At 37.1% G+C, this 12958-nt stretch overlaps 2 protein-coding genes and 1 pseudogene across 3 annotated transcripts; all 3 read right to left on the minus strand.

The window, feature by feature from the left end:
- Positions 1-948: 948 nt before the first annotated feature.
- LOC127441652 (chemokine XC receptor 1-like) lies at positions 949-4386 on the minus strand (annotated as a pseudogene).
- On the minus strand, positions 4058-10645 carry LOC127441642 (chemokine XC receptor 1-like). 2 transcript variants are annotated; one of them, XM_051699261.1, is made up of 3 exons: positions 10506-10645; positions 7112-9327; positions 4058-4195 (listed from the first exon to the last, which is right to left on the minus strand). In XM_051699261.1, the coding sequence occupies exon 2, from the start codon at positions 9309-9311 to the stop codon at positions 8265-8267; it is 1047 nt and encodes a 348-aa protein (XP_051555221.1). In that variant the 5' UTR covers positions 9312-9327; positions 10506-10645; the 3' UTR covers positions 4058-4195; positions 7112-8264. The 2 variants fall into 2 exon arrangements, with proteins under 2 accessions (XP_051555221.1, XP_051555220.1); XM_051699260.1 differs by lacking the exon at positions 10506-10645 and adding an exon at positions 9537-9661.
- Positions 10646-10835: 190 nt separating this feature from the next.
- LOC127441645 (chemokine XC receptor 1-like) lies at positions 10836-12859 on the minus strand. The gene is made up of 2 exons (XM_051699267.1): positions 12764-12859; positions 10836-12495 (listed from the first exon to the last, which is right to left on the minus strand). The coding sequence occupies exon 2, from the start codon at positions 12408-12410 to the stop codon at positions 11361-11363; it is 1050 nt and encodes a 349-aa protein (XP_051555227.1). The 5' UTR covers positions 12411-12495; positions 12764-12859; the 3' UTR covers positions 10836-11360.
- Positions 12860-12958: the final 99 nt, after the last annotated feature.

Raw genomic sequence — 12958 nt, forward strand, 5'->3', positions numbered from 1 at the left:
CAAAAAGCTATTGAACACGTGCAGCGTTGTGTAGCGATAGCCGGGCATGTTGTCACTTTATATAGGGTAAGCAGTCATGGTGGAACCTGCCATTAAACAGCCTATTATATGCTTTCAGCAAAGTTTGAACAGTTAAAGCAATTATGAAACAATTCATGAAACATGTTCATGTATAAGGTAATGTACAAAAATATGAAGTTATATTGTTTTGCCCAAGAAAGGAGGAAAATGCGCATATTTATATAGGAAACACTCCTATATTTTTTCCACATGTACCAGATCAAAGCATAAAGCATTAAAGTACAAGTGAAGAGATAGATCCACACACTGTTATATTATTCCCATTTATTAATGGAAAGCTGCTATTTTTAATCAATAATATATTATCACTGTGTGCAGATCTATCCCTTCAATTGTTTTGGCCCAACAAATATTGTAATTAATAAATTGTATAAAATTATAATATTTAAAACATGTGACAATTCCTTCTGACAAGCAAAACACACATACAAAATAACACACATGCAAGAACATTGTGCTTTGGAATCAAAACGTTATAGTTACTAAGATACAGCCATTGTGAAAATTTCCCCGTGTGACAACTAGCCCCGGTCTCTAATACACAGAATAAAATATTTTGCGCTTGTCAGTGTTGTCATTGATACATTAATGCTCTAATTTTAAATTAGATATCATTATTTTGTAATTGTAGATCATTTCATTTTTAGCATTTTGGAAAGGAAATGTGGACATGTCTGCTCAGAGATAATGATTTTTGTCTAATATTATTTGAATAATTTATTCTAATATTTACAGTCTGCCAGATCATAAGGATTTGGAATTGTATGATTTTCTTAGTTGGTTTTCGATCAATTATGAATCAATTATGGGTAAAAAATAAAAAATAGAATGAATAATAATTGTGTTGTGAGCCCAAGAATTAATGTACTGTGGTCTTGGAATTCAAATGTAACACTTTAATGCAAATTCGATTCAAATTACTGAAGGTCATAAATGTATCACTTATTAGTCACTACTGCCACCTGCTGAACAGCAACATGAACTGCCACATAAAATAAAAAAAAATAAAAAAATAAAAAAACGTAATACTGGTGTTTTATAAAAGCATAGATGCATAAAACCCTTGTTTTTGTTGTGAGAACTATTAGATATGTCATACTATTCAATCTAACATAAAATAGAAAGTAGCCATTCATTAGAACTCTTTCTACAACATGGTGGGAAGACAAGTTCCATGTTTTCCAAGACTTTTCTTTTTTCATTTGATTTTTAACATCTTTGTTGAGAAAGAAAATCGCATTCCTTATAATTTCATCACACCCTTAGTTTCCCATCTGTTTTTATTTTCTCTGTTCCTCTTTCAGAAGGCTTTGTGACGTTGGCATTTATAAACGCTTCTCCAAAATCAACAAATGCAACACAAACCAACACAGACATATGCATATTACATTTAATATGAACAATATATACAAATAAACACTGAAAAGTTTAGATACACTTGACCTTATTTTCTCATGTTTATAAAAAACCTTTGGATCTGTAGGCTTCTGTTTATATGCTTGAAATTAGTTTTGTAGACAAGTATGAACCACATTTTTTATTTTTTATTTATTTACTTACTTATTAGGGGGCAAGCCCCAAAGGGGCACAAAGGGCCCCTAGTGCTTTTGTAGCTTTTCTTATTTGTATTATTCCGCCATAGTAGTCTATGGCAGCTTTATTAACCATATGTAAGAATCAGTATGTAAAATTTGGCACACTGATAGGGGTGGGCATGAAATGCCCCATAGCAAATTTGGAACCCCTAGGACAAACTCCACAGTTTAAAAATGTACTTTTCTTTTGCACATATCTTGTGAACCATTTAATCTGGAAACAAAATTCCTTTAGCATCTGATTACTCTCCTCCTGATGATTCCAATGAAATTTTACACTATAATTCTGCCCATTACATGGGCCACCATCTTGGATTATGATGTTTACAGTTTAAGCTTTTTAAGCACGGATTTAACTTTACCCCATTTTGATTTTCACAACTGTTGAAAAGTTACGCTAATGCAAAGTTAATGATGTTGACATGAAATAGGATGTAAAGCTGTGTCTCGGAAACACTCTGTTATATCGAAACGAAACTAGGTATGCTTCTTAAGCAATATACACTGACCACAGTGAACACTTAAAGGGATAGTTCACCTAAAAATAAAATGATGACATCATTGACAATCATTTACTTGATTATTCATCTAACACACAACTGTAGAATTTTTGTGTCTCACCAGAACCGAGTTAAGAAGGTGCCATGTCTAGAAGAGAAAGCAATTGGCTGTCGTCTGTTACGGGGTTTAGATTTGAGAGTTTAATGAGATCAGAGCAAACAGAGATGGTGTCAGGCCCAGTGTTCTGCGTGTTATATTATAGGGATGCCTTGGTGTGTATTTGCTGTAATCAGACATAAATAAGAATAAACACGACTCAAAATTGGTCATATTGGTCAGGTTCAGGTGAAATACTCCACTGACCATAATTAGACATACGGTATCTGATAATTTCATATTATACATCTTATAAAGCAGAAAGCTGTCAAACACCCATAAGGACCATGAGACAACATGGTACATGCACAGTTTGGTTACAGCACCACATGGGTCAAGAAGTGCCAAAAATTGCTATTTTTGCTCTTAACTTTTGAACCGTTTGTCCTAAAATCATAAAATCATTTGTGTTTTTAAATTCCTTGGATCATACGGAATCCAACGATACAACATTTTTCAATATCACACATATTGCCTCTCCACTATTTTTAATATTTATATAAGGTGATATATCTTTTAAACCAATTGTAGAATTTAAATTAAAATGTGTATGCTTCATACACATCGTGTCCTCAGGGTACTTGATCAGTTTGGAGACAGCATCACCAGTAGTTCAAGAGAAAATGGTCTGTTTGGCATGGTTCTCATGCTACATGCTATGATAGCTTAGCATGCTAATCGGTTAGCATGCTAACACTAGGGTATTCTATCTTTTAAGGCTACAAATTCTATCTGTAGTCAACATTAGCTTAGAATGCAAATCGGTTAGCATGGTAATTGGTTAGCATGGTAATCGGTTAGCATGCTAACCAACGCTTTTGTGTGCTTATTCTGAACTTTTCATGTCTCTTTGGCATTGTTAAGATGAGTCAACAGAATAGCCTAGTGGTTAAAGCATTGGAATGCAGTTCAAATAGTTGTGAGTTTGAATCTATTTAAAAATTGAACCTCTGAGTTTTCATGCTATTCTTACTATAATGAAGGCCATACTTCCCTGTATAAATCCTACTTCTTACATTGTTTTTTCTGAAGTTTTGTACTCGCAATTAGGAACATGTCTCTTGTGACAGGTTGTCTTGTCAGTTGTGTGGTGCATTGGTTAATGATGTGGACTGCAGTACAGAAATTTGCAAATTCAAGCACCACATGGGCTAGAGCTTCTGTTGAAATGGAGCTCTAAGCATTGTTCTTAGTGAATCTTTCAAGTCTTTTTATTTTATTTTATTTTATTTTTTTTTTTAATTTGTAGAGAGCAACTAACAATGCAGATCGTTTTTATATCAGCTTTACAGAAAATTGTACAGTAATGTCTTAAAGCCAGCATTGACCAACTTTACAGTAAGTCTTGCCTTTATGTCTTTGTCAAGCCTTGTGGCTAAAGGGCTTGGCCCCGCATTGCTGCTTTTTTATTTTTATTTATTTTTAAATGGATGAGTTGGCCTGATAGTGAATGAAAAGCAGTCTCAAAAGGTCATATGTGTTTGCCCTGAGAAGCTGCTCTGCTTGCTAAAAGTATGACTGCTATACCTCCGTGAAAACCAAGTGAAGCTTCTGGACCAGGGGAGATGGTTCCTGAATTTCCTCCCTCCGAAGATGTGAATGAGAGGGTAAGAGTAAGCTAAAATGTGAGTGACACAGTAAATGATCTCCTGTGCCTCATCCAATGCTGTCTGATTCAACACAGCGATGCTTAAAATCTTCAAGGAGAAGAGGAAGATGTTATAGGGTGCCCAGCAGATGAAGAAACCAGTGGTGATGCAGAAGATAATGCACACGGCATGATGACAGTTTCTGCTTGTGATGCGACTCTGGTGGATGGTAAACCTCTTGCGGGTATAACAGAATGCAATAACCAGGAATGGCTGCAGAAAAAAGAGAATCATCTGAGTGAAATAGCCCAGCATCTCCACACACATTGAGTTATAGACAGGAACACACAAGACACCATTAAGACTGTCCTCAAGTCCAGAAAAGAACTGAAAACTGAAGCCTACACAATGGCGGACGAGATCTGTTCATACAGTCTGTTATGATTCCCCACATATGATGCAAACCAGGGTCATTTCAGACCATTCTGGTGCCACAGGAGAGATCCCTATTACTGCCCCCGCTAGGTGTGTGCCCTAGGCGACCGCCTAGTTCGCCCATGCCTAGAAACGGCCCTGATGCAAACACTGGACACACAATGGCCACGTATTGATGGACCGCTATGACTGTGAGAATCATCATGTAGCTGTATAGACCCAGGAAGAGACCCCAGGTGAATAGTCTGCAGGCCACCTCCCCAAAGATCCAGCCCCGGATCTGGTTGAAGATCCAGGGGACCGTTAAGGTGAAGATCAGGTCAGATGCTGTCAGATGAAAGAGGAGGCAGTCTGCAAAGCTGCTCAAACCCACCTGCTTCAAGAGCACCCAGATCAGAAAAGTGTTTCCTGGTAGACTGATGCAGATGATGATGCTGTAGCATACAGCGATTATCACCATAGCAGAAGTTCCATCCTCTAATGTTATCAGATAATCCTCATAATACTCATATGTGTAGTTTATGTCATTATCATGGCTTTGAAATTAAAGTTCCCTGGCAGTCTCTTGAAACATCCTACCTGTACAATGACAGTAACACAGGTTAATTCATGTAAAATAAAGAGCACTGGTCCACTTTTAAAGAAATAGTTCATCCAAATATGAAAAATAATGTACTTATTTCTGCACCCTCTTGTTGTTCCAAACCCATATGCTGTTATTTTGTCAAAGATACACAAACAGAAATCTGATATATGGCCATATGTATATATAATTTATATGATATACACTATATTGCCAAAAGTATTCGCTCATCTGCCTTTAGACACATATGAACTTAAGTGACATCCCATTCTTAATCCATAGGGTTTAATATGACGTCGGCCCACCCTTTGCAGCTATAACAGCTTCAACTCTTCTGGGAAGGCTTTCCACAAGGTTTAGGAGTGTGTTTATGGGAATTTTTGATTCTTCCAGAAGCGCATTTGTGAGGTCAGACACTGATGTTGGACGAGAAGGCCTGGCTCGCAGTCTTCGCTCTAATTCATTCCAAAGGTGCTCTATCTGGTTGAGGTCAGGACTCTGTGCAGGCCAGTCAAGTTCTTCCACACCAAACTCGCTCATCCATGTCTTTATGGACCTTGCTTTGTGCACTGGTGCGCAGCAATGTTGGAACGGGAAGGGGCCATCCCCAAACTGTTCCCACAAAGTTGGGAGCATGGAATTGTCCAAAATCTCTTGGTATGCTGAAGCATTCAGAGTTCCTTTTACTGGAACTAAGGGGCCAAGCCCAGCTCCTGAAAAACAACCCCACACCATAATCCCTCCTCCACCAAACTTCACAGTTGGCACAATGCAGTCAGACAAGTACCGTTCTCCTGGCAACCGCCAAACCCAGACTCGTCCATCAGATTGCCAGATGGAGAAGCGTGATTCGTCACTCCAGAGAACGCGTCTCCACTGCTCTAGAGTCCAGTGGCGGCGTGCTTTACACCACTGCATCCGACGCTTTGCATTGCACTTGGTAATGTATGGTTTGGATGCAGCTGCTCGGCCATGGAAACCCATTCCATGAAGCTCTCTATGCACTGTTCTTGAGCTAATCTGTAGGCCACATGAACTTTGGAGGTCTGTAGTGATTGACTCTGCAGAAAGTTGGCGACCTCTGCGCACTATGCGCCTCAGCATCCGCTGACCCCTCTCTGTCATTTTACGTGGCCTACCACTTCGTGGCTGAGTTGCTGTCATTCCCAGTCGCTTCCACTTTGTTATAATACCACTGACAGTTGACTGTGGAATATTTAGTAGCGAGGAAATTTCACGACTGGACTTGTTGCACAGGTGGCATCCTATCACAGTACCACGCTGGAATTCACTGAGCTCCTGAGAGCGGCCCATTCTTTCACAAATGTTTGTAGAAGCAGTCTGCATGCCTAGGTGCTTCATTTTATACACCTGTGGCCATGGAAGTGATTGGAACTCCTGAATTCAATTATTTGGATGGGTGAGCGAATACTTCTGGCAATATAGTGTATGTATATATATATATATATATATATATATATATATATATATATATATATATATATATATATATATATATATATATATATATATATATATATATATATATATATTTATTGTATATATTGACATGTCAGATTTTTGTACACAATAGGAGATAAGCTTTACAGCGCTCTTTTCAATACAACAATAATTTCAAAGTGACCACTGCTGTTACAGTAAGCTCCAAAAAAAACAAACAAACAAAAAAAAAACACACACACAAAAGTAGTCTATTCAGCAGATGTGCTATATTCAGTCTTCTGAGGTCATACGGCAGTTTTTTCCAAATGCATTCACTTTTTTAAAATGCATTCATATGATTGATTTTAAGGTGCTAGGATGTTGATGTTGTTGTTGTTTTTTTTTTGTTGTTGTTGTTGTTTTGTGCTGTTGTCGTTTTTGGAGCTTGATAGATGTAGTCACTAATTGTTTGGAAAAAGTAACGTGGATTCTGAAGACTACTTTCAAATGTACCGTTTGTGTTCCACAGAAAAAATAACAGCGTAAGGGTTTGGAATGACATGAGGGTAAGAATATAATGACAAAATATTAATTTTGGGGTGAACTATTCCTTCAAAGCCACCAGGAATGCATAACAAATAACTATAAGCAAGCAAGAAAGGAAGATAGAAAGAAAGAATGAAAGAATGAAAGAATGAAAGAAAAATACTTTATTAAATATGAAATACCTTGGTTGTGGTGGTTTGTTCCTTAGAATTTCCATCCTGTCTCACATCCCACTTTGTCAGATCTCAATAAAATTGACACCAAATGTATAAACACAACTCATTAACAAACATCTTCAATACAAAATCTCATATTAAAGTAAATCTTTAAACACAGTAAGGATGAGAACACAAATCTTTTCCACTCTAACTTAACTCTTTAAATGCCAAATAGAGAGCAACACTACAAAACTATACATCATAAGGAGTCAGAAATTAAGATTTTTCTTTGTCGTTGAAACAATGTGTATTGTAAAAAAGACCTATAAAAAAAGAGACTCGATTTGTCCGATCATAAACCCATTAAAAAATATTCCAAATTAGATCTATTTAATATCTTGCTTGTTTATTCTAGACAACAGTGGGATTAAATGGTGCGTAAACATTGCTGAATTTGCCTGAAAGCTCCCAGTAATCTTGCATGTGTCTTCACCAGAGTTGTCATTTGTATCTATTTTTATTTCTCCAATGGATTTTCCTCCTATGGGTCCTGTGGAATTTTAGGAAATCAAAACTGATCCTTAATGAGTGAATAAAACATAACCGAGAACCACTTTTAAAGGTGAAGTTTGTGCGTTGTCCACTGAACGCTAGCAAACTTGAATTTCTTCAGAACTTTTTGTCTCGCCTGCAAGCAGTTTATAACTGTGGCTCTAATAAAAGAGCCACAGTGGCTTGAGCTTCCATTTTCATTTCTATTTTGTGCCAATTTTGCCATAAGTGACAATTTTGTTCAGTGCTGTATTTGCAAATTTTTGCATAAATTTAATTTGCAACTTGGATGAAAACATAGCTGCGGAAACACTGGTTCTGTGGCACTTTCAAAACAACTTCTGTGTTTGATTGAGCAGCCCATCCTAGTAACCAATAGCGTGAGTCTGAGGTGGGACTATCTGTTTTTGACCAATGGAAGATGGGGAGAGTGTTCGGGAAACCTGTTCGAAACCAGTCATTATTTTTGCAATTCTATCTGTTGACGCTAGTGGCACAGAAAGTAAACTTCACTTAAAAGTCTCATGAGTCAGGAAAGTGCATCCTTTGAGCAATAAGATTTCCTTTGGCAATAAATAAATAAATTCAAGTTTAAAGTCACAGACATTTCATAAAGCTTTTACATTTAGTTCAGCTCTGTGGCATTTGTTTGTCTCACACCACAATTTTCTGGAACCATTTCAGTCATGTACGGATGAATCCGGGAGTCACTCGGATCCGTGACTCCTCTGTACTGTCCCGACTGCCTGAGTTCAGGAGAGCAAAATAGCAAGCTGGACACAAGCATTCGGAACTTTCCTCTGAGAAAATACAGCGCTGGATTCATGCAGCAGTGCGAAAATGCCAGAATCCTGCAGACGACAAACACACCATGCAGCTGATAATGTTCACAGGGATCAAACGCGTAGACAGACATCAACACTATGACTACATGATACGGTCCCCAGCATACAAAGAAAGCGATAACAATACACAACACCAATATCACAGTCCTGTATTTTTGCCTGGTGGACGTTGACATGAGCGTCAATAGAATTTTGGTGTAACAGAAAACAATAACCACAAACGGTATGAGGAAAAGCAAAATGAGCTGCATGTAATATCCCATATTATCTTCTTCGGTATGAGTGCTTTTACACAAGTAGGTGTCGATATGATCTATCTCCGCCTTTGAGGCCATTGAATCTCTCAGACAAGCCACCAAACTGATGATCCACGCACCAGCACAGGCGACTTGCGAACAAATAAGTCTTCGACGCCGTGTTAGCCAGTAGCTTCTTACCACCACGACAATGAAACGATCAAGTGTCATCGACGTCAGAAGAATGAGACTTCCGTAGATGCCTACAAAGTAGGCCCCAGTCATGATTTTGCAGGCGATGTTGCCAAAGACCCAATGGTGGAGCAACTCCACGCACCAAAAAGGCAACGTCAGGGTGAAGAGTAGATCAAACAGAGCCAAGCAGAACATGAACAAGTTGGTGGCCCTTTTTAGGTCTTCATAGCATGTGAGGGCACATAGAAGGAGGCCATTACCAAGTATGCTGAGACAGAAGATGATGGTGTAGCTCACGGCTGTGGTTTTTTTATAGTCATCAACTTCACACATTGGAATTAACTTATGGTCATAGTCATATGAGTAATTGTAATCAAAGCTGCTGTTGAACATCATCTCTGCGTTTGCGTCTCTAGAAAAAGAAACAAACATGGTTGGGACAGAGATGAGTTTGCATTTTTTAACTCTTTGCAATTGCTGTTATTTGACAAATAAGCTACAGTATATTATGTTGTAAACCAATGTCTAATTCAATAAAATTATAATGCTTATTCAGAACATATGCCAGATTCTTTCATCTATAATATATGAAGATTGTAAGAATATGAAACTCAAGCCTACCTCAATGTCTGTTGTGACTGAAAAGTGAATCTGCTGAAGAATAATTGTGTGACAATTGACATTGCACTTTTGCCAATGTCATTTCCTTTTGCTAATGTGAGCAGTTTCACAATGAATAAACCAAAGAGATAGTTCATGTAAATGTGCTTTGTTCTCATAAATGATTCACTCAAGCCCGAGCAGCCTAAAATAGCTGTTTCTTACTAAATTCTGATTCAGTTAAATAAAATATGGTGTTTTCTAGTTTTATTAGAATATAGTAAGTATAAATTTAGGTTCAATTTAATGTTGTCACCCTATATATTTAACCATTACAAAAAGTAACTATGGTTTCATGATAGTAATATTGTAGTAGGCATGACTGTTGTAAACATTTTATATTTAGTAAGGGTTTACAACAAATGCATGGTTAAATTGGTTACTTTAACAAAACCATTGTTTATTTTAGCAAGGACTGATTTCAAAACTAATTAATATCATCTGATTTTCATATATCTAAAAAATATTTTCTTTTTAAATAGTTTTATTGTAGTTATTGTAGACAAGTAGCTTGTAGTGTAATAACTTTTTTAAAAGAGCAGCTTGACTGTAGTTTAACCAAAGTTATAAGTTGCTATAAGTTCAAAAGAACGTGTCTGCCAAGTGAATACATTTAATGTTGTGTAGAAATGAAAACTACAACATCTGGAACAACTGGCATTCAGTTAGAGTACAATTACAAAATTATTTGATAAGACATTCATAGTTAATATTGAAATATCTGACTTGTTAATACTTTGCATACTGCATACTGCAATATAAGCACAGTTTGAGACATTCTTGAGATCACTTCCTAAACTCTAAAAGAAGCACATATGAGATTACTGGGGTCTTTTTCTCAGGAGAAAGCACTCTAAGCAAAAGTCTTCATTTGCTACATTAAATCACATTCACACGAGATATTAAATAAATCGTATTTATCATACTTACCATATGATTAACATTCTTACATCTAGAATGATTAATATGCACTCTGTTCACGCACGGTTCTACTGTAAACACAAATTAACAATGCTGAATGAGTGGAGTGTTTCCATATTAGATCATGCACATTTAGTCCCATGAGAATCAAAAGGCCACACTCATTTGCAGTCTACTTTTATTTTGTTCTTGACCATGTGACCTTGTAAAACCAATAATTAAAGGATGCTATATCAGCTAACCACACACGACTGCAAAAGTGTCAAAGCTGTGGTGAACTGCAGCATGTTATATAACACAGAACCGTTGTAGCCTGTGTCATAGAAACTGGCAGTGATATACGTTTTGGAAAGTCTTTTTATTGTTTGTGGCTGATAAATGACAAATGTGACAGAAACAAGGCCTTGACATATTTTGCAGTAACATAGATCATGCTCATATTTTCAAAAAGCATTGTTCACCTTATTACAAGTTATTACTTTGTTATTACATTGTTCAAATATTACAAATGTACGGGATATTACAAATACAGTATGGAGAGATAAAGATATTATGTTGATCAAAGTTCACAAATGAAAATGAATGCAGAAAATACACAGAAATGTATAAAACAAAGCAAATGTACCGCATAATGCAAATGAAATTTACATGGCATGTTGCCTATATTATAATGCAAATAAAAGCCATTCCCATTTGTTCCTTTAAAAAAGCATGCTTGAATTTGATTTTAAATACTTTTTTAAACATGCAATTTCAATATAATCAGCTGGAACATTTCTTAAGTTCTTTACATTATTTGTGTTGCAGAGATGTAGTTTTACACACTTTTTTAAAGCTATCGTTGATTGTTTCAAGCATGGGGAACTAATACATGGATATTTCTTCGCCATTCGAGTAAATAAGCCTGCTATGTCGATTTTGAGGCACTATACCTTTCTTACAGACAGTCCATAACATTTTCTTCAAGTGGTTTCTAAATTTGATCCCTACAAAGACGTAAAACACGGGATTCAGGCAGCAATGGGAGAATGCCACCATCCGGGAGATGTACATCAAATAGTCTACAGTGATACTGACATTGCATTCATTGAAAGGAGAAATTTCCCACGAGATCAGAGAGTCCAGAAATATGGCCACATTGTACGGTCCCCACCCAAGGAAAAAAAACACCACGATGCAGAGAATTAACCGTACTGTCTTGTTGCGAGTGTGAGATGTTGGCCGAAGCAGTCGTCCTAGGATCTGAGAGTAGCAAAAAGTAATGATCACGAATGCAACAAGGAAAAAGGAATTTTGCAAGTATGTACCCATGAGCTTCCAATTAACTTGCCGGTCAAAATCACAATATTGCATTGTTTCGTCATTGGGCAAGGAAACGACTGTGTTGAACTTGGCTTGTGGCACGGCAGCGCAAAGACTGATGATCCAGATGACGGCAGATGTTACGTAACAGTGCAGACTTTTCTTTGATATGACCATTGACATGGGGTAAACCACGGCCACGTAGCGGTGCACAGTTAAAACTGTCAGGAAGATGATGCTGCTGTAATATCCCGTGTAGAACACAAAGTTAACCGTTTTGCAAGCGGGATCTCCAAAAGTCCAGCCGTACATGTAGTAGTAGGCCCAAAAGGGCAGGCCAAAGGTGAAGATCAGATCAGAGAGAGCCAGGTTTAACAGAAATGTGTTGGTCAGGGATTTGAGATTTTCATATTTCACAAGGACCCATATGACCAGTGTGTTCCCCACACAGCTGAACACGATGACTATGGTGAACACGATTGGAGTGACAGCAGCTCCAAACTGGACCACATTTATCTTGTCACAGATTTCATCTCCATAGTCACTATCGTAGTAATTGAGGGTGTGTGTGTAATCTTCACTAGTTGGCGTTTCCAGCTCACTTTCATTCATCTTGATGAAAAGAATGTTTAAAAAGTTCCTTTAATGTGTAAATGACGTGACGACGGACCCTATAGAAAGAGTGCAAATTGTGCACCTGTGGGACAAAAAAATCTTTTATTTTTGTATTTCTTATGTTTTTGAAATCAGTGTACATATAGACTATTTGCAACAAATGTACTGTGAACATAATGTGTAAATAACCTCACGAGTTTCAACAATCAGTAAATCAATGTTTGCATAACATTAAAGAAAACACCTTCTTTCATTCATTGATAATTATGCCAACTATTCTCTACATAAGGAGAGATAATTTTGTTAATGCAAATACAGAATAACACCTAAAAACTCTTCAATACCCTTACCTTTTTTCGAAAGTGCTCTGAAGAAAACGACTGCAGGTTGATGAAGAGTGTTGATGAACTACTGAAACTCCTCATGTGTGATTGTTCCTATGAGAGCACAAACCACCCAATATATGATGCTCATATCCCCCATTTTCAAATACAAAACCCATTATAGGTCCATTTTCGGTTTTCTGTTCCTTCATAACATAACTT

This window comes from Myxocyprinus asiaticus, chromosome 5 (genome assembly GCF_019703515.2).
Source record: "Myxocyprinus asiaticus isolate MX2 ecotype Aquarium Trade chromosome 5, UBuf_Myxa_2, whole genome shotgun sequence".
Classification (NCBI taxonomy): Eukaryota; Metazoa; Chordata; class Actinopteri; order Cypriniformes; family Catostomidae; genus Myxocyprinus; species Myxocyprinus asiaticus.

Coding starts and splice junctions, on each gene's coding strand:
- LOC127441645 (XM_051699267.1), bottom strand. CDS start 12,410: ATGAATGAAAGTGAGCTGGAAACGCCAACTAGTGAAGATTACACACAC.
- LOC127441642 (XM_051699260.1), bottom strand. CDS start 9,598: ATGTCAATTGTCACACAATTATTCTTCAGCAGATTCACTTTTCAGTCA. Junction 9,328..9,536: donor CAGTCACAACAGACATTGAG/GTAGGCTTGAGT, acceptor TTCTTTTTCTAG/AGACGCAAACGCAGAGATGA.